General features: G+C 33.8%; 1 protein-coding gene and 2 pseudogenes across 2 annotated transcripts in view; 1 reads left to right on the forward strand and 2 right to left on the reverse strand.

The window, feature by feature from the left end:
* Positions 1–990: 990 nt before the first annotated feature.
* LOC148625996 (uncharacterized) lies at positions 991–1,748 on the reverse strand (annotated as a pseudogene).
* LOC148625997 (uncharacterized) lies at positions 1,549–12,657 on the reverse strand (annotated as a pseudogene).
* The window catches only part of LOC148625998 (uncharacterized), a 56,358-nt gene continuing 39,971 nt past the window's right edge, over positions 10,608–26,994 (forward strand). For both annotated transcript variants that reach the window (XM_088569518.1, XM_088569519.1), the window contains exons 1-10: positions 10,608–10,740; positions 14,064–14,144; positions 15,266–15,446; positions 15,956–16,258; positions 18,562–18,658; positions 20,923–20,963; positions 22,720–22,821; positions 23,431–23,517; positions 24,496–24,582; positions 26,710–26,759. In XM_088569518.1, coding sequence (XP_088425644.1) covers positions 14,118–14,144; positions 15,266–15,446; positions 15,956–16,258; positions 18,562–18,658; positions 20,923–20,963; positions 22,720–22,821; positions 23,431–23,517; positions 24,496–24,582; positions 26,710–26,759 — 975 coding nt within the window. In that variant the 5' untranslated portion in view covers positions 10,608–10,740; positions 14,064–14,117. The remainder of the gene's footprint in view (positions 10,741–14,063; positions 14,145–15,265; positions 15,447–15,955; positions 16,259–18,561; positions 18,659–20,922; positions 20,964–22,719; positions 22,822–23,430; positions 23,518–24,495; positions 24,583–26,709; positions 26,760–26,994) is intronic.

Below are 26,994 nucleotides of genomic sequence, written 5' to 3' on the forward strand. Positions count from 1 at the left end.
ATTTCTTTTAATATTTGTCAAAAAATTTTTTATCTGATATTCATCCAGGTTGTAGAAAAAAATTAGGAGTCACCAGACTTCTCATGTTATTTTAAAAAAAAGGAAAAATTCTGATTTCAATTCTATTGAAATTTTTTTGCCAATTATCTCCCTTCATAAAGTATTTTTAGAATTATGTGCATTACAACATTCAATCACAGTATAACTGTGGTAGAGGACATATTTATATAGTTATTAATGCTTTGATCTCGTTGCTTTTATACAGTATATTATTATTATTTAGTCTGGTTCTTAGAAGCCTTCTTGAAGCTAATTTCATGCTAATTAAATGACTTCCAAAGTGGGGAATGTACATTGCTACTCCTATTTAAAGAAATGCATCATACAGTGATATATACCTTCTATTATAACAGGTCTAGGTGTCTGGGGTAGGCCCTCAGTTGAAATTTATAGAGCATTTTTAAAATAAAGGTGTTAACATTATAATGAGTGGGAGGTCATAATTTACATATTTACATCTATTTTGCATCTATTGTTGTATGTAAGTGCTATATCAATCTTTAATGAGTACCTCAATTACTGCCATTTCTTAGACTAGTTCTTATCTTTGTCAATTTTAATTACTGCCATTTCTTAGAGATTTGTGTAATTTAATAGTGTTGATGTAAGGTCATGATCACAATGTTTATTATTACTATACATGGTCTTGTACCACTTTGTTAACGAGTAATCAAGGGAACCATGGTTTTACCCATATCCTCAGTGTCTGATATCTCATGCATTCAGTCCAAGTTAAGGTATGGGCAGCAAAACTCTACTACAGATTACCACAAACCAAACAAGGATCCATCTACATTAAGTATTACTGCCCAGACAACCTGTCTTCCCAAAACTCAAAATACTTTTATTTAAATTTTTTTATTACATTTATTTCAAACAAGAGAACAACAATATATTAATTCATATTATGTAATATGACAAGTTGTTATATCAGAATGCGTTCTTAAGCCCTAAATAGTCTGCATGTTCCTTGAACAACGATTCGGTCTTTTCAGCTGCGTTTACAGACTTTGCTAGCTTAGATGCTACAATGCCAGCATCAACTAATGAATGCATTCTTGTATAATATTCCACACTTTCCTTGCTAAACCAACCCACATGACTCATGACTTGATCAACATTATCAACAGATCCAGATAATGCCATTGTGATAGCACATCCAGATCTAAAACTGTGAGGGGTCTCACCATCATAAATTCCCAAAGTAGACAAGTAATATCTTAACCTTTCGTATATTGTTGAATAAGTTACAGACTGGTCAAGGACTCTGCCATTTTCTGAGTAAATAAATACCCAGTTGATAAATCAACCCCTCCGCGTCTACAAAATTCCACATAATCAAGTAGACCTTTTACCGGACAGACATCGGAATCATCACATTTTTTTATTACAAAGGAATTACTTTTACTTTTATCTCCCCTGAGTGTTTTACCAAAAGTATGCTTGAACACCAGTCCTGAGGCATCATTTAAGATGATTATCTTTCCACACTAAGAACTGACGAATTTTGTTTGGTGTGCAAGTGGCTAAAGTTGGGCAGCCAGATCCACGAATAAAAGCAACAAATGTCTGTAAGAAACTATTCTTCTTTTTAAGAGCAGAAGACGACGCTTGTCTCTCATCCAATTCACCAAGCCTGGTCTCAATATACTGCCAATCTATTTCCAGATCCTAAAAACAAAGCACATTTAATGACAAAATGATACTCTAAACACATATAATGGCCAACGCAAACCTATTTCGTCCGTAATAAACCCTTGTTTTGAAGGAATTCTAACAATGCCAGTTTGACATTCTTTCCAAGATGAAAGGAGTGTGTGGAAGCATTTTTTAACCTGGCCCACCAAACAGGTAGTGGGTAAAGTTTTGGAACCACTAAGGTACAAGTAACTTTCTGTTCCTCTAACAAAGTACGGGGAAAATTAACAAAAATGGAGGGAAAACATATAAATTTGTTTCTTTGCTAAATTCTGAGAAAACACATTTACTCCTGCCGAATTTGGAGTGGGCCAAGGAGTAAATTGGCGTAGAGGACTCCCGTCTTTTGACAACATCACATTAGAATCTAGTGCCATAAGATCAGTTGAATGCGGACCAAAAAGGGATTCTATCTCTGACCAAGAACTTTGACTTAACATAGTATCTGACGCATTCATCTGTCATGAGGGTCCATCTGCTGCATTTTGACTAGAGGGTACATAACTAATGTGCAAATCAATATTCTGATCAACTACGTAATGGAAAATTGATTTCAATACCTGATTCAACGTTTGACATTTACATCCCTGATTATTCCAAGCTGCAACAACAGCAGTATTATCACATAAAAGATCTGTGCGTGAATTCAACAATGTACCCTGTAGAGCTTTCAAAGATTGAAGGATAGCATCAGCTTCCTTTATATGGATGTGTCATCATCGCCTTCACCCCAATAATCACTTAAGACAACCCTCTCTTCACCTTCATGTAGTATAGACCCATACTTAAATCCAGAAGAGTCCGTAGACATTTTAATTGTCTTGTGGAACTCTGACCTCCATGCCGAAAAACCTGACGAATTGTCGAGAAATCTCCAATACTCCAATTCCTCCCTTAATTTACCAGTCACATTAACCAAACGACTGCTCTTTGTTGCATGAGAAATTGCTGCATTCACCTCTCTGCAGAAAAGCTTACAACCTGGCACAGCTAATGACATCGAAATGCATTGCCACAAAATCTCTGCAGTTTTCAAATCAACTACTTTTGAAGATAGGATTGATTCTCGAAGATCAATAAACTTGAGTTTTTTGTCACCTGGAAGAATAAAAGCTTGCTTTTGTGAGTCAACATAAAATCCAAGAAATTTTTTACAAGGTTCTGGAATAAGGGAAGACTTTTTAAAAGAAAGAGTGTAACCCAATCGGGTCAGGAGCTCAAGCATGACGTACGGTAATTTGTTTGCCTCCTCTACAATGTCAAGACTCGAACATATGTCACCCCCTTGGGAAACTGCAAATCGATCATCAATATATATCGTATTCATAATGTCAAGGGTTCTCAAGTAGGATGTAGCAATCCATGCCCAATGTTTGATGTACAAAAGGTGACGCTTTCCATCCAAAAGGTAGCGTTGTGCATGTCATGAAGTAACCCCCAAATTGTATTCCGAAATACGTCTGAGACTCTTTACTTAGAAACACATGATCATAACCTGACTTGTCGTCACATGTTATAATCAGAGCATTCTTTTGAACTAACCTAGGTATATCTCGCAACGTTTCCAAATGAAAAGGGCAGTCCTTCACCCACAAATTTAAATACCTCTCATCGTGGCACAAGCGTGGTTTGTTAGGTTCAACTGTTAAGGGCATTATAATTTTGGGGGGTTTGCAAGTGCCAACTTTGCCTAGAAGTTTTACCGAACCCATAGCAATCCGTTCACACAATTCATTTGCTACAAATTCTGCAAACTGTTTACAACTATTGGAATTTGCGAAGTATTGTTTGGGAGGGAAATCAGAGTCATAATCCTTCCCCTTAAATTTACCCTTAAAGTGTTTGAAAAAATCTTCAACATTAACTCCTTCCTTTAACCATTTCAAAATATCATTTTGATTTGAATTGTCTCCTATAATAGATTGCCAGGCTGGTAAGCATTCATGTACCTGACCGCTCACAAAAAGTTCTGGGTCACGCAGAGGTAGCAAATTAATATCATAATCAACATTGTCATTCAGTACATGTTCCGCTAATTGTACACGAGTCGTAGACGAAGGGATATCCCCTCCAAGTGTTGTCCATGCTGGTTTTTCCCTTATCTTTACTCGTGTTGGATCAAAACCACTGTTTCTTTCCCAGTCGTGAACATGAGTAAAAGTGGAGTCCACAGTGTAATCATCTTCCCCAATGTTCTATATAAAAACAAACAACGAATTAATAAGAAGTCCTATAAAACCAGCAGGCAATCACCAAAGGAGAAATCCCCTCACCTACAATTCGCGTGAGTAATCCCATTAGGGCATCAGTGTCCCTTGAATTGCGGACGAAGGAATTTCAAATTAACAACTTTAAGTATTAGATGTGTGGTAATCCCATGTACAAACAATCCACATTTATTAACGTTTCGGCATCTTTAAACTATATTTATTATCTGTGAACCTTTATTACTTAAATGATATATTCAAATACATGTATAACCATTGAGAGACTTTAATATATATTACATGAAAGTTAAAGTTTTATTTGCTCTTTGCGGCCTTCATTTGATCCTTCACTTGATGTGTTGTGCTTTCGCAAAATAAGCATGCACCCCTTGGTCGATAGTATCGTGGTCTACCTCTAAAGTTTTGCTGGAAAGTAGATGCAGGGTGCGGTGGTGGAAGAAATGGAAAATGTGGCATTCCATACATTGATGAAGTTTAAAGTTGAGGGTAAACATTATGTAGCAATGAATTTTCTGGGTGCGGTCCCAAACTATTGACACTTTGATTATTTTTGGATTCGCTTTTCGTATCGGGCTGTTTTTCCTTTAGACATTTTGCAATGGCCTTGGAGATAGCATCAGTCGCTTCCCCCCCCCAAGACAGACAGACACAAAGCAGCTACGTCAATTTTCCCCTGATGGCGATTTGCCTGTCGAGCAAGCTCCACAAACATATCGGCTTCCTCATGGCCGACCTTCTGGATATTTTCGCTAATTCTTCTTACGTTAAAAGAATCAAAGGGTTGCTTGGCTCATCCTGAAGACAAAGGGTCCTCACCTTTTCTTTGAATTCTTTTACGGCTTCAACTTTTGCAGTTTTCTCAAGTGAAGCTATTCTGTCCTCCAAATCAGAATCTTGGTCTCCTTTACGTTTCCCGCCAGTAGCCTTACCATTTGTCTCATCAGAAGCATTTAATGATGTAGAGGGAGTATTCTGAAAAACAAACGATAAATGTTTGAATATTTTAAGGGAGTACTATCGTTTCAAACGAAAAGTTGTCATGTCTTATTTGATAAAGCTCTACATAAATGAATAAAACACAAATTAGTTTACCAATTTCAACTGGTACACACTGATGAAAATCTGATGGGATATGGAGTCAATACACAAAAAACAAAATCCTTATAAATATATTGATAAATTTTAAAAATTTTAAATTTTAAAACAATATTACTGTCTGTCATGCTTGTAGAAATGTTCGTATATATTATATGTATTCAAAACGGGATAACTTGATACCAAACAATCGAGTTGACCTCAAAATACAAGGCATTGTAATTCTGTATTAGTGGTTGACAGTTTCAAATATTATCAATACATGCTAAGCAAATGAAGTCAAATCCGCATTCATACGTAGGCGTAATTATAAATATAGACCTTGACCAAATTCTGTGAGGTATATAAAAGTGATCTAAAAAGATCTATCATGAAAATCGGACAAAACCAAATGCATCCGGTCTAACATAAATGTCATTTATACAAGTTCATCACACAGAGCAATTATTTAACTTGTATTGACTTGCCCGTAAACGGTTGTAAAACATTCATTTTCGGTTAAAATTCCAAAAACCAAAATAATCAAACTGAACATCTTATAACTAAGCTAATTTGCTTACACCAGTAAATACCAAAATGAATACAAACAAAAATAGGAATGGGGGATTAAAATATGTACAAAATGGAATTGTTAGTAATAATTATAGCCATTGATTTGCATATATAACTATAAAGTACGAATATTGAGCATTGAAACTATTCATTTTCCACGTGACCATCCAAACAGGTTTGTTTACTGGGTGTACATATCTGTTTTTGGAATGTATTTAATGTCAATCAATGTAAACAGTTATCCAATCAGATGAATGACTCAAAATTGACAGCGGTCAGTCCACCAATAACACACAAGAGGGGTATTCAGAGTAATGAGATTTCGTACAATATTTTAGAACTAATAACATTTTTCATATAAATTTTGAGTAGGTTACCATACAAGTATTTCAAAGCAGCTGTCTAAAATTTCACATTATTTAAATATGTTTTCGACAAATTCATTGTTTTCGACTAAAAGAATGAAGTAAAATACTCGGTAGTTATCTCGATTGAAAGGAAAAAAACTAAACATGAGTAGGGTAAACTACGAATTCCCTCACATAATCTAGTCGCGATCTATATATACATGTAGTTAGTTACTTTTGTGCATGCTCTGCCCGCCCCACTTACTTTACATACATGTTTTGTAGTCAGTATCCAGTCATTTAATATGAAAACTATGAAATCCTATTGACAGTGTATTGCCAATCATTTCTTTTAGTATCATTATCCATCTGTTTCATGGATACACGCGGTTATAGCTAAGACGCTCATGGAATACCACTTATATTCAAGACTTGTGCGTGAAATGAATGCTAAAAATATGCCTAGGTAAATATGGTTATCGAAATTCTGACACACACTAAAATATTAGAAATACATCTGGTAATCATATAATCATCAATCAAACTCTTTCATAATCAGGTAGTCAAACATCACATGAGAAGGTTCATTCTATGAAAAAAAAAAAGGGTTACAAAAAATGTTACTCACAATATCTTGATCTGACAGATTCTGGCCACCCCGACCAAACTCATTGGCATTAGAGTATGAGGCAATGAAGGGCCCATCTAGCTTCAGCAATGTTGTTTTCTCTGCCAGCAAGCTGGAGCACTCACTGGTATTATCAACCCAGTAATACATTTTTTTTTAAATTAATGGTTTTAACAAGAGGAATAAAAGAAAAACTGGCTCGGACGACGCCCAGAATGAAAAGGTCCGAACCTGACACCAGATCGGACACACTGTTGTCTTGTAAGAATGTGGTGTCCCCAGATGGGAATCTTAGCAGACTCACATCTGGTATGGAAAGTGCCCCGACCAATTTAACAAAAAATACCCTATTACACGTTCAGTCTGCAGACCATCTACTCCAGTACAAAAATTCTGACTATTTCAAAATTATCAAACCACGCTCCATCACTTTTAATGATATATTTGACTACAACGATGACGGACCACATTGTACCATATCAAAATGTAGTATCAAAAATTGCAAAACATGCAACATTCTTATAACCGACTCTTACTTCTCAAGTTCCCTTACAAACAAAACCTTACGTACAAGAAGTCACGATGACTTGAGTTGCAAATCAACAAACTTAATATATGGATTAGAATGCAACTTATGTGGTTTAGTATATGTCGGAGAAACACAAGAACAATTAAACAAAAGAATGTGCGGTCATCGTCCGGGAATTAACATCACCAAATTCCTGACAGTTTATCAACATTTTAATCAACAAGATCATTCTATGGAAGTTCAAATTTTAGAAAAAAAATTACCATCCTACGAACAGTCCCGTTTTAAGTAAAAACTATCGTAGGGAAGGATAGGAGTACTGGATACGCAGACTAGGTACTGCAATACCTTACGGATGCAATGACAACATCAAAAGTATAGGAAACCTTTCTATCCAATATAACAATAGCATAAATGTGATCAATTTATTTGACAAAAATCCAAGACGGGAAAGGAGTCATGGCCATCGCCACTATACATCACCTAAGTTACATGATGTCTCCATAGATGGTCTCCTTCCCTTCATAAAAAACATCTTGGACTTCATCACATTAGAACCAAACTTTATTCTATACCTCTCCCTCTACTACACTCCCTTTACAAAACAAGTCTTGACATTCCTGTTTCTGACCCCACTTCATCATTATACTGACTTGTTGCCATCATTTTGGATATTGGTTTCCACAGACTCTTTAAACCAGTTTGTGTGAAAAGTCAAGATGAAGGAAAACGATCATTTCTTCCACTACCATTTGTCAACAAAGGTATATATGCAATTAATTTGGCTAACATCCTCCGTCACAAAAACGTTACCAACAAAATTCCCCCATATTTCAAAGACAAATCCATACCAATTATTTCATATTCCTATACTTCACCCGTAGCATCCAAAATTTTCAATTATGAAAGGCTATTGCAGAACGTCGAGATTGAGGACTTCAAGGCTAAACCACCTGACTGTTCTTGCAAAACCTCTCCATTCAAATATGGTCCTTCTGGTCACGTCATTACGGGAGATTTAACCATTATCGAAAACGAATCTCTGCGTAATATGCTTTCTAAAGGTCCCAAGTACCGTGAACCACGCTCCATAAATTGGAATTATAACTTTAAAGTTCTTATGGATGCCGTCGAGGACTATGCAAAAAAATGGATAAAACGAGAACAAGAAGACATTGATTCTCTGTCAGAGTGGTTGAAGGCCGTGAGGTCTTTAATTTTGAAACGAATGAAAGTTTTATGTAGGTCAATGATTGCCAATGCTGCATCAGTTTTCAAAGACCCCGATGTAGCAAAAACATTGTCTACTATACATGACAAATATGTTGTCGTAGCAGCAGACAAAGCCCAAAACAACATTGTTTTTGTCTGCAAAACGTTTTATATCCAATGTTTATTATCAGAGGTAGACGTAGAAAATAATAGCAGTGATAAGACCTACACTGCTACCACTCTTTCCAAAGAAGAGATTGTGGAAAACCATAAATCTGTGCTATCCTCTTTTGGTCTCTCTACCAAGGACGATGATTGTGATTTACCGTCTATGTACTGGATTCCTAAACTTCACAAGAATCCATACAAACAACGTTTCATAGCTGGATCTGCAAAATGTACCACCAAACCTCTTTCAAAACTTTTAACTTCTATACTCACAACTGTCAAAGAGGGTCTACAGTCCTACCACAACACTTGTTACTCCCGTAGTGGTATTAATTCAATGTGGATCCTGAAAAATTCAAAAGATCTTTTGGAGACAATCAGTTCAAGACTATTATCTGAATATAATAGCATTAAAACCTATGATTTTTCAACACTGTATACTTTACGACAAACGTGATGACTTTTCATTCCATATTGTCAACTTTCCTTTCATCTGTGGCAACATCCCTTCGGCTCCTACGTATGGAGTGTTCATATCACAACTCATACGTTATGCCAGAGCTTGCCGGGACTACGCAGACTTTTTGTATCGCGCTAGAACTCTAACAAATAGGCTTCTGGAACAGGGTTATGTTGCTACAAGATTGATGTCATCACTACAGAAGTTTTATGGTCGTCATCATGAACTCGTTGATCGTTATGGTGTATCCATCAGCACCATGAAAACTGATTTATTCAACGGGTCATAGTTTTTCTTTCCTCGTTTGTCTACCCCGGACTTGACTTTTTATGAGCAACTCGGCGGGTGTTTCTAGAAAAAGCAGAGGACGCTTACCCTACCGGTGCACCTGGTCCATGCTCCCAGTTTTTAGTGGAGTCCGAGTTGCTCATTTACTTTTGTTACTTTGTATGTATGATTTTAGTTACTTTGTTCTTTGTTGTGTATGTCTGTTTTCCATGTCTGGTCTTTGTTCCTGGATTACATTCTTTTGATTACCGCTATAACCTTGGTTCCCTTGATTACTCTTTCATTTTTCTTCCAGTAGGTATGCCATATAGTGGGATTTATCTTAAGTAAAATCCGGTTTACCGAGAACTTTGTTGATGTTTACCTTTATATTTTTAAAGTTGAATTTGTCAGCAACTAATGATCATAGCGGCTTGTAATTTTAATACATTCTTTCTGTACATGAAGGTATGCCATGTGGTAGGATTTATTTTCTGAAAAATTCGACGACAACCTCCTGTTTACCGAGGGTTTTGCTTTTTTTAACTTTTAATTTTGAAAGGTGAAATTTTCGTCGCACTTTTTCCGAGCACTGTTAATTTCCCTTATATCATGATTGAAAGCGGGATATCACTTGTGAACCAACGCTCACAGATTTCTTGTCTACCTTGTCTACCTTTATTAGATATCTGCATCTGGATAGTGAAAGTAACAAGTACTATCTTTTAAAAAAAAAGATAGACGACGCAGTAAAATTTTACTTCTAAGTTTCCAGATTTCTTTCAAGAAAAGAACAAAATGGCATGCCGTTTCAAATTTTCTAACCCAATCGGGAAACAGAATTGCGATCAGGGGACTTGCGTTTCCATAGAAGACCGTCCTTAAGGTCATAGTGTAAAAAGCGAAACTATAGCGACAGCGTCGGAAAAAAAATGTTGTTTGTATATCATTATTTACAGTCAGTGATAAGAACACATACCCGTAGCCCGGGGGGGGGGGGGTTCGGACGAACCCCGGCCGCGCGACTTCTTGATAAACAATAAGCGCTATTAAACTCGCAATTCAGATTGAAGTCTGACTATTAAAATCAAGGTTTTACTTGATTTTATCCATAAGTGCTTGAACTGTTACTCACTGTCCACGTTTTTGTTGTAATTCATGTGGAATGACGTGGTAGACTACCTAAGCTCGGTCAATTTAATTGTCTACATTTCAGTAGGAGTGACCGGGTAAAAGTAACATCTATTTGAATATATAAAAAAAAACATGTGCTCTGGGTCTATTCAAGACATGACAATTGATGACCTATTTAAATATCAAACGCCTCTCAAGGTTTCATTTTTACTGTGCAGTTTTGTTGGGCCGATAAGTCACGAGGGACGAATGGTTTATTGTGGCATAACAAATTGAAAGTAGATACTGTTTTGAATTAAATTATTTTCTTCTCTATGAAGTATAAACTTGCAGTTACTGAACACCAGGTTTCCTTTAGATAAGTATGATCATAAACTTTTTTTTAAAGTGCGCATTTGCTACACTGTCTGTTTTAAGCCGTCATTTATATTTTTTTCATACTTGAAAATCTGAATGAACCATGACCACTGTCGATTTTGTATTCCGATTTGTTGAATCCAGAAATGTAATACACATGTAGCGTATGGTTGCATGTAAGTAATTTGAGACCGACCATTAATCAGGGTTTTAATATAGGGAATGTAAATTTACATTACAATAGACACTCCCTACTGCATCTGATGTACTATGCATATGCTCATTTAAGGCGGGGCTAATTTTGAAGGGACCCCTGGCCTAATTCCTTTTGGGATTCCTTGTATGGCGCTGTTTTCAGATATGGCCGCCCACTGATCAGAAAACAGCTCCAGACACTGAATCCCAAAAGTGATTACTCTAGCCTAGCTATTGCTTAGTTGAAAATTACATGTGATAATTCTTTGCAGATATTTCAAAACTTTATTGAGTTTGAAGTAACCCCCTTGCCATTTGTGGGTGTTTTTGTAAGTTGACTGATGAACATTTGGTCCTTAAAATTATAAATTAAAATCTGCCGCCAACAAAATACTCCATGTATTTTAGGAATGTTTCTTATTTTTTACATCAAAATCTATTTAACATTTTGCAGAAACGAATATTTTGATCAGCTTTCATAATGAACACCCAAGAGAGAAAAGGGAGTAAAGAACTCACAGTTATAAAATTATGCTGTGTTAATTCATTTCCTAGTATTATTTTGATAAAAAAAAACAGAACATTTTATCTTTTTGTTTTATATCTCGATGCAATAAATTCTCCTTTTCTTTAAATAGAAATTTCTATCTTTAACTTCAGTCAGTTCAGACAAGTTTTGACTTGATGATAATTTATGTCAATTTAACCTGCAAATAGTTTTGTTAGTAATGAAGTTTTATATGTTGTTGACTTGTTCTGACCATATTCTTTTTGTTTGAAAATCAATATTTGTTCTTTCTAATTGAAAAAAATACCAGCCCATTATGACACTGAAATATATTCTTTGGAGAGACAGTAAAGCAGACACAAAATGTCCACCTGCCCAACTCAATTTTTACTTAACATGTCTGACAGTCTTACCTTTGGAATCACTGATCTTGATCAACTTATATCTGGCAACAGATTTCATGAAAAATCAACACCAAATGAAAGTTCCAGCACATTGATCTAGAATCCTTATGTCTCTATTTTATACAACTGCAATAAATTGCTATCGTATAATGGTATGGAGCCATCATAGTCATTGTCAGCCTCGTCGTCTTTGTTGTCCATAAATGTCTTTTTCCATTCAATAGTGGTTATTACTGTATAGATCTTGTTGAAATTACACCACTAGGTGCCATTCTACAACAGGAAGTCACAAATTGATTTTGGTGGTTGCGACTTGAACCATTTAGGAATTAGGGGACAAAAGGGCCAGAAACAGGCATTTTCATGTTGTGCATTAAATAACTTGAGTACATGTATAAGTGTGTAGATCTGATTGATGGTGCCATACCACAGAGGAAGCCTGTGATTGATTTTTGGAGGTTGTTACCGGAACCATTGAGGAAATCAGGGCCAAAAAAGAGATCAAAAACTGCAAATTGAATTGCTCATTATGATTTGGAGTTATCCTTCTTTGAATTGTCATTATATACATCTATTATCATTCATATTCAGTGAGGTAGTAATGAGTCGTCAAGAATCAAGATTTGTTATGATGAATGACTATTTGTCATATTCATTTTGTTGAATAACTTGAATAAACAGCTTTATTAAAGAAAACTATTCTGACCTGAATTTCCATCCTCCATCTTGGGATCAATGTAACTGCCATTACGGTCATCCCCTTTACCCCAGTGATTACAAGAACTTGAATAAGATGTATGCTTATCAAATGTCATTTACTATTTTTGGGATAAATCATAATGAGGTACACTTTTAGTGATTCATGAATGAACCTGAAGCAGATGTTTTTACTGAAATTGAATTTCAAAATATTGTTCAATATTGTGTCCAAATGTCATGTTGGAAATAGAGAGTCGATTGCGATAAACAAAGATATTTTTAATGGTGGCCTGAGTTGTTGTGTCCATAATGAACTGTAAGTCCCTATGTTTAGTGTTTCAGAAAATAATATTGTGTCACACTTGCCTCAAGTGAACCAAGTTTAACTGGCTGCGGTCCTATCATGCTGCATTTAGCAAAACTTTTTTTAGCTTACCTGGCCATAGGTCGTGTTAGCTATTGCCATCACTTGGGGTCAGTCATTGTTGTGAAAATTTTTTCCAAATTCTTCTCTTCTGAAAATGCTTTACCAATTAGAACCGAATTTGGTACGAATGCTCCATAAAGTATTCTGCATAGAACTGATCTGGTGATTTTTGATCCATGGAAAAACATGGCTGCATTACTAAAAATAGAACATAGGGGTCAGACTGAAGTTTTTTCTCAAATATCTCCAAACCATTGCTTTTCTAACGACCCAATTATGTGTAGAAAACTTCTTTTAACTTCATCATTGAGTTATCTCTTTTTTGTCATACATGTATCACTTCTCCCTTTTTTTATCAGGTAACTTGGACCTTGTTGTTAACATTAAGATTAATTAAGATTCTACATTATCATTAAATATATACTGGTATTTATAACAGGGAGTAATGAGATATTTCTATATACCAGTATTTATAACAGGGAGTAATGAGAAATTTCTGTATACCAGTATTTATAACAGAGAGTAATGAGAAATTTCTATGGAAAATTATATAATTACTTATAAGTAAATGTCTAAATATAAATATCAGATACATGTAGGGAGTGATCACATGTATTTCTAATTCTGACAGAAACAATTACAGGCCACATAACCAGTCTTAGTTTGTTGCTTTGGTTGCACTTTTGAAATAAAAATTATGCAGGTTGTGTATGAAATTTTAACCATGCAAGAGTTCATGTTCTTTATTTGGATCAGTCATTTGGTTTGTTTTAGTTAGATATGAATATATCTTTTTTTTTCAAAAATACAGAAAGGACTATTGTTACTTCAGATTATATCATACATATAGTAGACCTAAAAAGCATCATTTGTTCAATGTTTTTTTACACCATGAACCACCAATACCTAGGTAGTGACTGAATTTTATATGGACTGGTACTTGATATGACAGGATAAATGTACTTAACTTGTACAAGAAGTATTTTTAGATTTGAAAATACATGTAGTATACATTTATTTGGAAGTATTTAAAATATTAATTACATTGTTGATTGATACAAAGTGTATGAATTGTTTTTCTTTTTTTTTTGCCAGGTTAATGTGAAGATACAGTGTATGTCTCCTATTTAGGACGGATGCCAATGGAGGATGCTCATCATAGTTCTGTGCGTTTGTGTGAGTAGTAAATAGTCATGTTTATAGAGCATGTATTTATGAGAAACATTTCATCATCATAGATATTTTAACCAATGTTTTGGCTTACATATTATAAGATTTGTTAAAAACTCCCTAAGGTCAGTCAGAGGAAACTTACTTGTATGTTCTTATGTTTAAAATCTTAATGGAAAAATTCTGAAATTCTTGTATTTCTTAAAAAAAGGTTTACTGGATGGTTTAAAGGCTCCATTTTTTTATACTTGAATTAATCATGTCAGTATAGATGCTGTAATATTACAAAGGGTTTTTATCCCTTCATCAGCATTGATGGTCTTTGCTAAGGATAAAATAACAATAATAATGATATGATAAACACAACAACAACACACACACACATACACACAATACTTACACACCCACACATTAACTTGTAAACTTTCAACATATATATGTGATGGTTGTAGGGAACACACCCCTTAATATGATCTCCAAATGAAAATAAATTGGTTGGATTGTGGAGAAATAAAATTGAAAGAAAACTAAATGCTGTAAACATTATTTTTTAAAGGTTGCTAATTTTAACACATTCATGGGTACCATAAACAAAGATAAGCATTGAATAATGTTTAAAATCCTTTTTTTTGGGGGGGTACTTTTTTGTGCATTTCTGTCCATGTTTACAGTATTATTTTTAAACAAACCTCATGAAAAATCTTAAGTTTTATAGTACAATGAAATCTTTTATCAATTTAATTAATAATGCTGTCAGTTTGAAAGAAATTGACTTAAATTGGGAAAAAATTTTCAGCCAAGATAAAAAAAATTGGGTCAAGAGGGGATGAGAATCTAGGATATTTTTAATTTTTGCCTAAGCAGAGCACTGTCTCTCAATTGAACTCATTTTTTTAAAGTCCGAAAAAAAAAAAGATTAGGTTTAGACAGGTTCACTGTAGTCCTGTCTGATCACTCCATTTGACACATGAATTAAAAGAATATATGTTGACAATTTTGAGTGATTCATAATATGTATTTCCAAAAAAAAAAGAAAGATTGACCGAAAAAGAGTCTTTTGTTCACTCAAATTTTGTAGGACTCTTATTTTAATTTTTTGGAGTTTTATGATCTTTTGTGCTTTGTAGATATGTTTATCAAGAGTAGAGGCTGTATTTAAGAGTTATGTACCTAGATGTCCTGCCTATGGTGTAGAGAGATTTCTACAGGCTAAAGCTGTCTGTGGGAGCACACCACAGTACCACTGCCTGTATGATGACGAATGGAAACTAGCAGAGCTCTGTCAACCCTCTAAACAGCTCCCCTCAGGTATATGGATGAATTCTTTGTAGGGTTTTAACCCAATACTTTGGCCTAGTAGCCCACAGCTTAAACTTTGGAAGGCAATATATGTATTGTTCTCAACAATCACTGTAGAAATTATAGTAGCCCACTCAAATTTTTATGGGCCATTGGTGAATGGTCCCCTGCTAATTTCAAACCCTGTCCTTGTAATGCATTTTAGTTCTTTTGTTGCTGTTTAAAAATAAAAGTTTTTATGTGATAATTGAAAGTTATTAGGTTTCTATGTACTTTTACTTGCAAATTGAAAACTTGTACAAAAAATGCTCTCAACACCTCTTTATTTGTTGAATGGCATCAGATAAAAGTAACCTTTCTTCATTTCTTCATGGATGTTTACTATTTTGCCTTACTGTATTTAAAGGTCATTTTACTCTAGAGATATCCAGTTGCAATTGTTATTTCAAACTTAGATCAGTAAGTGGACAAGCACATTTTTCAATGATTATGACTTCAGTAATGTATTATACTTCTAGGAAACTACCCAAGGTACAGTAGCTATGGAGATGATGTCTTCTATGACCCATGCAGGTCAGCTTACTACCAACTTGGACCTGTCAAGTCGTACCAACTCACAGACTGTCTGTTCATTAAGTCTAAATGTAGCTCAGAGGGGCAGATCCCTTGCTCGGATGGCACAACCAAGAGTGATGTGACTTGTAAATGTGATTATAAGAATGGCTATGCCATGATAAATGCAGGATGCTGTTCTCCTACATTGTTTGATGATTGTACCTGTTATAAAAAGTCATGCCCTGAAGGACAAGAATTAGATCCAGGTATTCCTATAGGCAATAACAGTGCACCATGCTGAATTCATATACATGTATCAAAGTTTTCCTTAAGTCAGTGCACTGTTATTGTCTCTAAACTGCATTAAAATTTTAAAAGAAAAATCACTTATTAAGCGAGGAAAACAATGTTTTTTATTTGGTGCAGACGACCTTGGCAACATGTAACATTCCTGACATCACAACGAAAAAGTTATATTCATTCAGTGACTATATATCATTTGTAAATATATAATCAATGCATTTTGATTGTTCAAGTAGAACGGTTGCAGTATAAGACAAAATTTTTTGTTGGAGGCACTAGTGCCGAAGATTGATCTATCAGTATCTCAAAATGAATTTTACCTTCTGTTTTTATACGCCGTCTATGGATGTATTATGGTATACCATTGTCTGTCCATTGTCAACACTTCGGATAATAACTCAAAAACACTTTCGTTAACTTTTATGAAATTTTGATGAATTGTTTATATCTATTGACGTAAGCTCCCTTTTGATTTTTATAAATTTCAGACTTTGCGTTTTGGTGTTATGAATTTTTATACTTAAAAAAAGGGGGATTTTCAAGTTTTCGGACATGAACTCAAAAACACTTTCACCTACTTTTATGAAACTTAGGTGAATTGTTCATATCTATTGAAGTAAGGTCCCTTCCAATTTTTATAAATTTCAGATTTTTCATTTCCATGTAATAAATTTTTATAATTAAAGAAAAGGCGGAAATGACCACAGAAGTTTAGTCGTTGAAAAATCGTTAAAAGGGCAACGGGTGTATCATGCGCTTAAAGCACAGCTCTATATTACTAATGGACTTAGCTTTATTAAACAAGTAATAATTTCATCAAAGAAAGCATATTTGTCAGTGCTACATAGCTGTTGAAACTTCCACACGAGGGCAGAGAGTCTCACAAAATCAATGAAAAATTTAGAATCTTCTACATAGAAATGTAAGATTTTTGGAGGTTTCCAGTTAAATTACTATATTTTTTGTAAAATATATAAGAGTTAAATTTTTACATTAAAAACTTTGGGTTTGTGTGAAAATCTCCCAGGTCAGACAGTGTTGATGAGGAGATCCAAAGATTAACAGTTTTAATGCTAGATACTTATTTATGTTCAATTTGATTTGCATTAAGCCTTCTAATTGGTTGGCTCTCATTTCGATAGTGTTCCTGTTGGTTACTTTGTATAAATTAATATTGTACAGTGATTATTGGTTTCCAGTCCATATTTCAAATAATCCCTAAGTTATCAAAGTTTGATGAAGGATCAACACTTATTTGTCCCCCGACTGCAATGCAGAAAGGGACATAGAAATATCAGTGTCCACCCCCAGTTCAGTCACATTTTTGGATGCAACTCCTGAGAAATTGCTTGGCAGGTTTTTTAAAAAAAATAAGTGGAGGATTATTAGTCACCATTCTTAGTTGATAATGTTGCGCTGCTATATTGATTCAACAAATTTTACAGGAGAAATAGAACTTTTGCAATTCCACTTTAGTTTTGCCACAGTGGTAGACATATGGCTACTAGTTGCTTGTTTTGATTTTAGTTTTGCCGCAGCGGGGGACATGTGGCTACTAGTTGCTTGTTTTGATTTTAGTTCTGCCGCAGCGGGGGACATGTGGCTACTAGTTGCTTGTTTTGATTATAGTTCTGCTGCAGCGGGGGACATGTGGCTACTAGTTGCTTGTTTTGATTTTAGTTTTGCCACAGTGGGGGACATGTGGCTACTAGTTGCTTGTTTTGATTTTAGTTCTGCCGCAGCGGGGGACATGTGGCTACTAGTTGCTTGTTTTGATTATAGTTCTGCTGCAGCGGGGGACATGTGGCTACTAGTTGCTTGTTTTGATTTTAGTTTTGCCACAGCGGGGGACATGTGGCTACTAGTTGCTTGTTTTGATTTTAGTTTTGCCACAGCGGGGGACATGTGGCTACTAGTTGCTTGTTTTGATTTTAGTTTTGCTGCAGCGGGGTACATATGACTACTAGTTGCTTGTTTTAATTGGATGGGTTTTAAATTGTTTTTGATTATCTCCCAAGTAATGCTGGCATGACTATCTTTGGGACAATTTACCCATGTTCATAACTACTAACTTTGACCTGTCAAGTTCAGTTATAGCTTGGTTATATTCACTAAACTTGGTTGATAATGAAATACACACTAAAATGAATTAAACTTGGTTGAATAATGTGAGATTTCTGATTTTTTCTTATTTTTTTTATAATAGAACTGTATATTAAGTGGCTAGATATTTTTGTAATTATTATGCATGTAATATGTGATACAGATTATAATTGTACCAAAAAGTGCAGTGAGGGATATGAGAGGAAAAATGGAAAGCGGCAGTGTTCCTTGATAGTTGATCAAAATAGTACAGATGTAGAGTAAGTAGTGAAAAGAAGATATGGGAAATTAGAACTATACATAAATTAGTAGAGATTATACCAGTAATGTGAAAATAATTTAACTTAGTTCTAAAAACCAAGACCCAAATCATATTATACTAAAATGTCTATTAAGTACTCATCACCTAGTCTTTATCCTTATTTATCAGTATACTGTGAAAGTACTTTAATTTGTGGAACTTCAATGAAAAGCTTGTTTTCGTTGGGAACCAAATTTGGTGATTTGGCCTTTCCACAAAAACCATGACAATTGGTACCCCATGAACAATAGAACTTTCACAGTATATACTATTTTTAATGAAAGAACAATTAGAATTGAAAGTTTATATACAATTTTTAGAATTTTTCATCATCACTTATATCACTGATGTAATGAAAGTGGGCATCTCTGTTTCTAATCAAGATGGATTCGTGTACCAATGATACCTAAGATTTTTATGAATTATAATGGATTGGGATGTAACTGTAAACATTTCAGAATCTATCATATCTTGCTTTAAGCTTAAACTTGACACTAAAATTTGAGATAAAAGGAATGATTTTTCATTTCCTGTTGTTAGCTATCTGTTTTTAGATGATGACACCCCTTTGTCACCATTATATGGTGTTTACATATCACAATTGGTTTGATTTGCTCATATTTTTAACAATGTTTTGGATATTAACAAAAGAAATCTTATATAATAGCAATTACTACATCAAGGTTTTCAATACCACATGCTCATAAAAACTTTTACATAGTTTTTTAATCAGTACAAGGAACTTATTCTCAAACACAGTTGTACTTGTAAAGGATTAATATGTGTAGGTATCTCCACCGCTCTATTTTATGGTGATATTCTTCACAAAGTTCAGAAAGCCCAATACTCAACCAATAAGTTGACTAAACTGTTAAATACACTCTTACGTAAGGAATATAGTTATGATATTGTCGTCCAGTAGTTAAAATAGCATTTTTTGGTATTGACATTGAATTGCTCATAGGCTCTTTACACAGAAACTAACACACTATATTTAAAAGCAGTTTTCAGCATGACAGGGGTTGTGTCTTATTGAATGAGTTAATGTACGGTGGTTCTCGAGCCCGCATGGGAAGAATTGGGATTCATCTTACATTCGATAAGGACATGACTTTATGTACCGGTAGGTTTAAACTGGTCTACAGCTGGTATGTCAATTAACTGCTCATTGTCCTCTGTTTTTTCATTTGTGTAACATATGATCAGTTCGTTTATTTCTGTTTTAACAAGAGACTCTGACCTTTTCGAAATGATTTTTAGGCATGTTTAATTGTATTTATGGCCAGATTTAAAGGGGAAGGTTGTGCTCATGCCAAAGTACTTTAACCACATTTTTGTCACAAGTCATGAATTTCTGGCCTCTGTATGTCTTTTCTTTTCACTTTTAGTTTACTATTATATTGCCGGAGTATATTAGGGCAACCATTTTGTTAACTGTGTATAATGTTGTTTTAAGGCCAGCTGCAGCCTGCCCTGTGGTGTGAGGATTTCTTTGTTGTTCATTGTAGACCCTTTAGTGGCCTTGAACTGATATTTTTCGTCCTGGTGGGGTTGCTGTCTGTTTGACATAGTCACCATATCAAACTCATTATGTTATAAGTCTTGTTATTCAAATAGGGTTCTCTATGAATCATTGAAAGTTAAGAAACTCTGAACAACAAAAACATAAGCAAAGCATTCTTTAACATCTATGAAGTATTGGGTCACTTATTAACATGGAAAGGGAAATAACTCTGAACAAACCAGAACCTAAGCAAATAACGCTTCCAAGTCTATTAAGTTATAAGGCCAATTATTAACATGGAAAGGTCAGTAACTGTTAACAAATCAGAACCTAAGCAAATCATGTTTAAATGGATCACTTATGAATCATTTAATGGGTAGAAAGACAGTATGTTTTCAACTTAATGAATATTATACACATGTATACTATGGCCCATTATTTCAGAACCAAAACAGTTATTAAGAAGGTTGAGAAAGAAAACACTATGTCTGAAAATATTATGACTGAAAGGAAAAAATAATTAAATTCAATTATTTCTTTATCAGTGTGACATTTTGAAAGCTCTTAGACAGTTTTGAAAATGGACAAGAAATTTCAACTTACTGCCTATTTTTTTTATTTACTTGTATCTTTACATGACCTGCAGTTAAATGACTTACATCATACCTATAACTTAAACCACATTGTATCTTTTCTAATTTTGTTTATGATGTTTTCAGTTCAACCGATTTGAATGCCCTGAGAAATGAAGTAACCTCAAGTAAGTTACACATTTTGCTTTTATTAAGGATTGTGAATAAGTTACAGAAAATGTGTAAATACAAGTAAGTAAATTAATAATTTGTTTATTTAGTGATATGTGTAACACAGTAAACAACAGTCAAGTTTTAAGTAGCAGTCTTTATAAAAATCAGACAGACGGTGATTCATGCATGTAAAAAACCTACCGAATTCAGTTATCTTTTTTTTGTTATGAAACAGTAACTGATCACATAACCAGTCTTAGTTTTTCATTTGGTTGTTGCACTTTTTAGATAAGAATTAGATAGATTGTACGTGAAATTGGCACTTTCCAAGAGTTATTGTTCTTGATTTGATTTCAATTGGTTGATTTTAGTGTGAGATAAATATATGGTTTTCTGAAAAGTACAGATCTGAATACAGAAATGATTATCATTATGTGAAAGTATAGCATGTGAAGACTGAAAAAGCATAGTTTGTTTGGTGGGTTTTTCTACACCATGAATTACTTTACCATTTGCAGTGTCTGAATTTTATGTGGTACTTAGATCAGGGGCGGAAACACCTAGCCCATTTGACCTATTGGTCACTTCAATATAATAAACTGGGTGAATTAGATTGTCAAGAGAAGAACAAGGAAAAATTGCTTTGAAAAAAGAACTGTTTGCGTTTCAAATAAGCATTTAAAATGTATTTTGCAGTTTGTCTCGAAAAATAATTCAAATGTTGTATTAATTGTTCACCTCTTGGTAAAGTTTTGAAATTTCACTTCATTTAGCATGGGTGAAAAGAAGTGTACCTCTAAGTTCATGATAAAAGTTACATTCTGTTTGAAACTGTACCTTGTCCTTGATTTTATCGGCATCACATAAGCAACAAAGTCTTTCAAAAATGGGTTCACCCACATAACAGCTGGTTTCTAAACATAGAGGAAGTATTTGGCATCTAAATTGTGATAGGACAGGCCTGGGTTGTATGAAAAAATCTCAAGTTTAGAATTTCCTCAAGTCCAGTGTTTTTTTTTTTTTTCAAATCTTCAATTTCAAGTGGTCTGATTAGTTGTAATGTGAGTTGAGCAAGGATTTGAGGAAAATCTTAAGTCAATATGTTTTATGAACAGAACCCAGATCTCTCAGATTTTTTCGTGTTCATGTTTATTTAAGGTTCAGTTTAGTAATTAGCTTTAAATGTTCTGTAACTTGGCTTTATTATAAGTTTGGTTATGCCATTTTGTGTATACATTTGCACCAGAGATTTATTGACATTATAAAGTTGACATTTCAATTTATTTGACAGTTGTTTATTTAGTCTAATATCATTCATAACTGACTGTATCTCATAGGACCAATTTTTGACATATTTGTTGCAGTCGCAAATACTTGTTTACATATTTTATTGTCACTCATACCTATGAGTCTGTTCTAAGTATCTGATCATATTATGATGATGTCAATGTGTGTATAGCTTCTAAATTCCCATACTGAAGAGTAGCATGTGGGTAAATTTTCGTGTAAATCTGTTTAGCCGTGGTGGAGTTATTGACCTTTTACATGTTTTTTTTTTTTTTTAATTTTGTTTTTTGTTTTGGTTGCAATTTTTAATATTATTTCTACTTTAAAATATTTTCTCCTCAGATACTTACTGGACAGAATTCAATGAAATTTAATATAATAGTTTCTTTATGGGGGTGTTTTTTTCGGTTGCTTATGAAGCCAGGTAAATGATTCAGGCTTGTTAGAGCCTTTAGCTTATGGTAACTGTTTTACTTATTTCAGTTCAAGATGCAGTACCACAGATTATATATGATACATCAGTTTCCAAGGTTCTCATCATAATAATTTGTGTGGTGTACTTCATAATTACTGTGGTTACTTATGGTGGGTAACTTGTAGCGATCACCATTGCACTTCTTTCTTACTTCAATGTCTGTGATATATATTAGTTTGCAGTTTTTATGTATACAAATACACATCTTTTGAAAGAAAACACTAGGCAATTGTTTTAAACTTATAGTGGGTAACTGTTGCAATAACCATTGCACTTCTTTCTTACTTCAATATTTGTGATACATATTGGATTACAATTTTATTTATACAATTGCATATCTTTTGAAAGAACAGACACTAGGCAGTTGTTTTAAACATTTGTATAGCTCAAGTGTCTTAATGGATGACACCATTGCTCAAAGTTGCCTTTGGAAACCCTTTGGGAAGTACATTTTGGCCTGTATCTCTGCTATTACAAAGCCAAATTTTAACCAAATTAGGTAACATTGATGAAAAAAAAAATTCTTTTCCATATTCACATTTATTTTTAATAAAAAAATTTGATGGTGAAACTTGTTTGTTCTTTGCTTTCTTGCATATAAAAACAACTTGTATACAGCGCAGTACCCAGGCAAGTAATTGAGACTTCCAGTAGGCTCTTGTTCATTTTCATGTCTCAACTTTATGAATATTGTTTGTATTTTTATCATTTTTTTTCAGGATATGGGTTGAAGACAACCTGGAGACCATTTAGATTTAAGCTGACACCTTTTGCTATATTGAGTACAGTGACCATAGGTTGTTTAGGTAATTTTTTGCAAAATTTACCTACAAAAAACATGTGTGCCCTGTAAGGATGTAGAACTAGGGTAAGGGATATAACTCTTGAAATCAGTGATATGTTTGTATTATATTCAATATCGCCAAAGCCTTTCAAGCTTTCCTTTGAAACAGAAGGAAGTCAGTCAAAGTTACTTTGAGCTTACATGGGATTGTTGTTAAATGGTGAATACAAACGTTCCAGTGATTTGTTAAGAATTGTGTTCCTTACCCTAGGTCTACCTCCTTAAAACAACTGTTCTGTAATATTCTTGTCTTTAGTTAAGTCATGTCCAAGATGGAAAAACTTTTCGACTGAAGAAAAATCTTAAAATTTGGTTAGTATATTTGCATAAGATGAAGACATTACATTTTGTAGGTTTCAACTGATCTATAGCTGGCATATCAGTTTTCTGCTAGTAATCTTTTATTTGTGTATTTGTGTAAATTGTAATCAGTTTTTTTATTTCTGTTTTAACAAGGGACTGAGATCTTTTTGAACTGATTTTCAGGTTTATTAATTGTGTAGAATTTTTTTTCCACAGTGTGGTCACTGTACAGTATTTTAACCCTGCCTTATGTTTACACCTGTCCCAAGTTAGGAATTTCTGGCCTCTGTATGTCTTGTTTTGTTTCCACTTTCAGTTTACTTTTATGTTACTGTAGTTGATAGGGGCAACAATTTTGCTGTACGTTTGTATAATGTTGTTTTGTGACAAGCTGTAGCCTGCCCTGTGGTGTGAGGTTTTTTCTGAAGTTTACTGGAGACCCATGGATGGCCTTGAGCTAACATTTTTCATCCTGGTGGGGTTATTGTCTCTTAAAATTTGACATATTCACCACATCCATTCTTGTATATTGCTAAAAGTTGAAATTGACCATATATTGACATTTGCAGAGAAAAAGAATGTCAATGTTTAATCAATATGTTTTATTTGCACTTAAAATTTGTGTTTTTTTGTATAGTTCGGTCTGCAGTTGCAATGTATGAGTATGAAGGTACAATGTTGGTGGTGAAGGTAGTGATGACAGTTTTTACAGTCCTGATGTTTGGTAAGGCAAGACTTTTACTGAAATAATTATCATACAAAAACATTACACATTGAGTCTTTTCATAACCATATTGATGTATCACTACTGTAATTTACAGAGTTATCTCCCTTAATTTTGAATCTACAGTACATTCTATATAATTTTCATCTAAGAACAAGGGTTTTATGAAAAACCACATGTTAATTTATATTTACTATAACATTTAAAATGAAGTATCAAAAATAAATAATATGTGGTCTTTCGAACCATGAATCACATTTGCATGATTCTTATTTGGAGTGCTACTTAATATTTTAATTTTTACACCCTTACCTATTGGGCTTTGGAACAGTTCATGTGGGAGATTCTACCTCATTAACACTGCCTCATGTGGAATATTTTTATGTAAAAGCCAATTTTTTGCATAAAAATTCAATTATTTTTTTTGTAGTTTTCATTGAAAATACAGTTATTTTTTTATCAAAAACCTCCCAAAAATATCTTTACATTTGTATGTGGGAAATTATAAATTTTTCATTGATTTTATGGGAGTCTTCCACTAATAGGTATGGACATGTTACAGCAAAATGTAAATTAAGTTGTCCTGATATTTAGAATAGAATTATGTTTCTCAGTGTAAATTCCACCTGGTATCAAAAACGTTGCAGTAATTTCTTAATTCAGGCATTCTAGTATTAAAAAATAAGCATATGTTTAGTAAATTTTATCCTTCCTAAATTTCTCTGGACAATTCATAATTTGTCTTTAATGCTTATCCATACCAGATATGAAATAGTCTGTAACATGTCATTGACCATGATAACATTCATTTATGAGCAACTTGGCGGGTGTTTCTAGAAAAGCAGAGGATGCTTACCCTACCGGTGCACCTGGTCCATGCTCCCAGTTTTTAGTGGAGTCCGAGTTGCTCATTTACTTTTGTTACTTTGTATGTATGATTTTAGTTACTTTATGATCTTTGTTGTGTGTGTCTGATTTCCATGTCTGGTCTTTGTCCCTGGATTACATTCTTTTGATTACCGCTATAACCTTGGTCCCCTTGATTACTCATTCACAAGTAGTTATCATAGGTTAGTTGTGTGGGCTTGTAGGTTAATTATAAATAATAGTACATGTATTATGTAATACCATGATATTAAGAGAGTGTCCAAAATTTTTTTTCAAAACTTATTCACCCATTTCATATCACAGACATCTTTTCCTTATGTTAAATGCTGGTTTATGATTAAATGCAACACTGGAAGAGAAATGAACTACATAGAAAGCATTGAAATTCATGTAAAAAGGGAGATAACTCTTTATTTTGTGCAAAATTTGGTTTGCTTTGTAAGGGAATTTTAAAATTATTTTCTGAGCCATCCATGGTTGATCTATGGTGGATTTAAAAAAATATATATATATAGTTTTTGATATACATGTATTATAAACATTACATTGGAACAAAAAATTCAATGTGCCACCCAGATCATGGGATCAGCCTGGTTTCTACATGTACAACCTCTTAAGTAGCAACATATAGAGATTTTATGCCTTGCCTAACTGGTACATACTGTTTGAGTCCAAAATTATGTCAATTTGCACAAAATAGTGTTTTCTTCTTTTCTTTTTTTTAACCTGTGTCACCAACAGTGAAAGCGGGTCCAGTAGCCCCTTGACTCAATCTGTCCCTCATATTTAGAGGTACATACTTTGTGTAATCTGTAAGTTATTTAAACAATATTATTTAAACTTTGTAGAGTAATTTTATACATATTGAAGATGTGCACCTCATATTATGTAGAAATTTGGAAATTTTTTCTCACATTTTCAATATGTTGCACTCAGCCATTTTTCTGCAGTAATGCTGTCATTATTACATAACTTAAAGAAATTGGTAACCCACAATGTGGTTTTTTAACTTGCTTAGGGGTTGTATACATATTGAAGGTACTTATGTTGTGACAAATATGTGACGGTGACTCTGGTCTATACACGTATTGGTATTGTTTTCAATACTTTTAGGTGATGAAATCAATTTTCATGAAGAGATAAAGATTGTTATTTTATCTAATCTCAAACTTGTAAAGTATATGTTCAGAATTTCTGTGTACAAGAAATTTAGCTCACATTACTATTTTATACTTGTAGGTTCACTGGTTTTATTTGTGTACATCATTCTTACCCATGAAACTTCTGAGGTAAGCTTAAAAAACTGTTCTGCCAAAAATAAAAAAAGATTTTAACTCTTACTTGAAATTTTTAAAGACAATAACACTGCTCATACTTGATTTATAAATGAAGAAAAACACAATTGTTTCACCACCGCAAACAAAGCATGTTCAACTTGTTTATATATCTGTGCAAGTATTTTTTTTAATGTAACTCCTCTTAAACTATTTAGTTAATTTGAATGAAACTTTTTAGGAAGATTAG

This window comes from Perna viridis, chromosome 2, assembly GCF_037379345.1.
Source record: "Perna viridis isolate PV_CMFRI_1.1 ecotype Kerala chromosome 2, ASM3737934v1, whole genome shotgun sequence".
In the NCBI taxonomy this organism is placed as follows: Eukaryota; Metazoa; Mollusca; class Bivalvia; order Mytilida; family Mytilidae; genus Perna; species Perna viridis.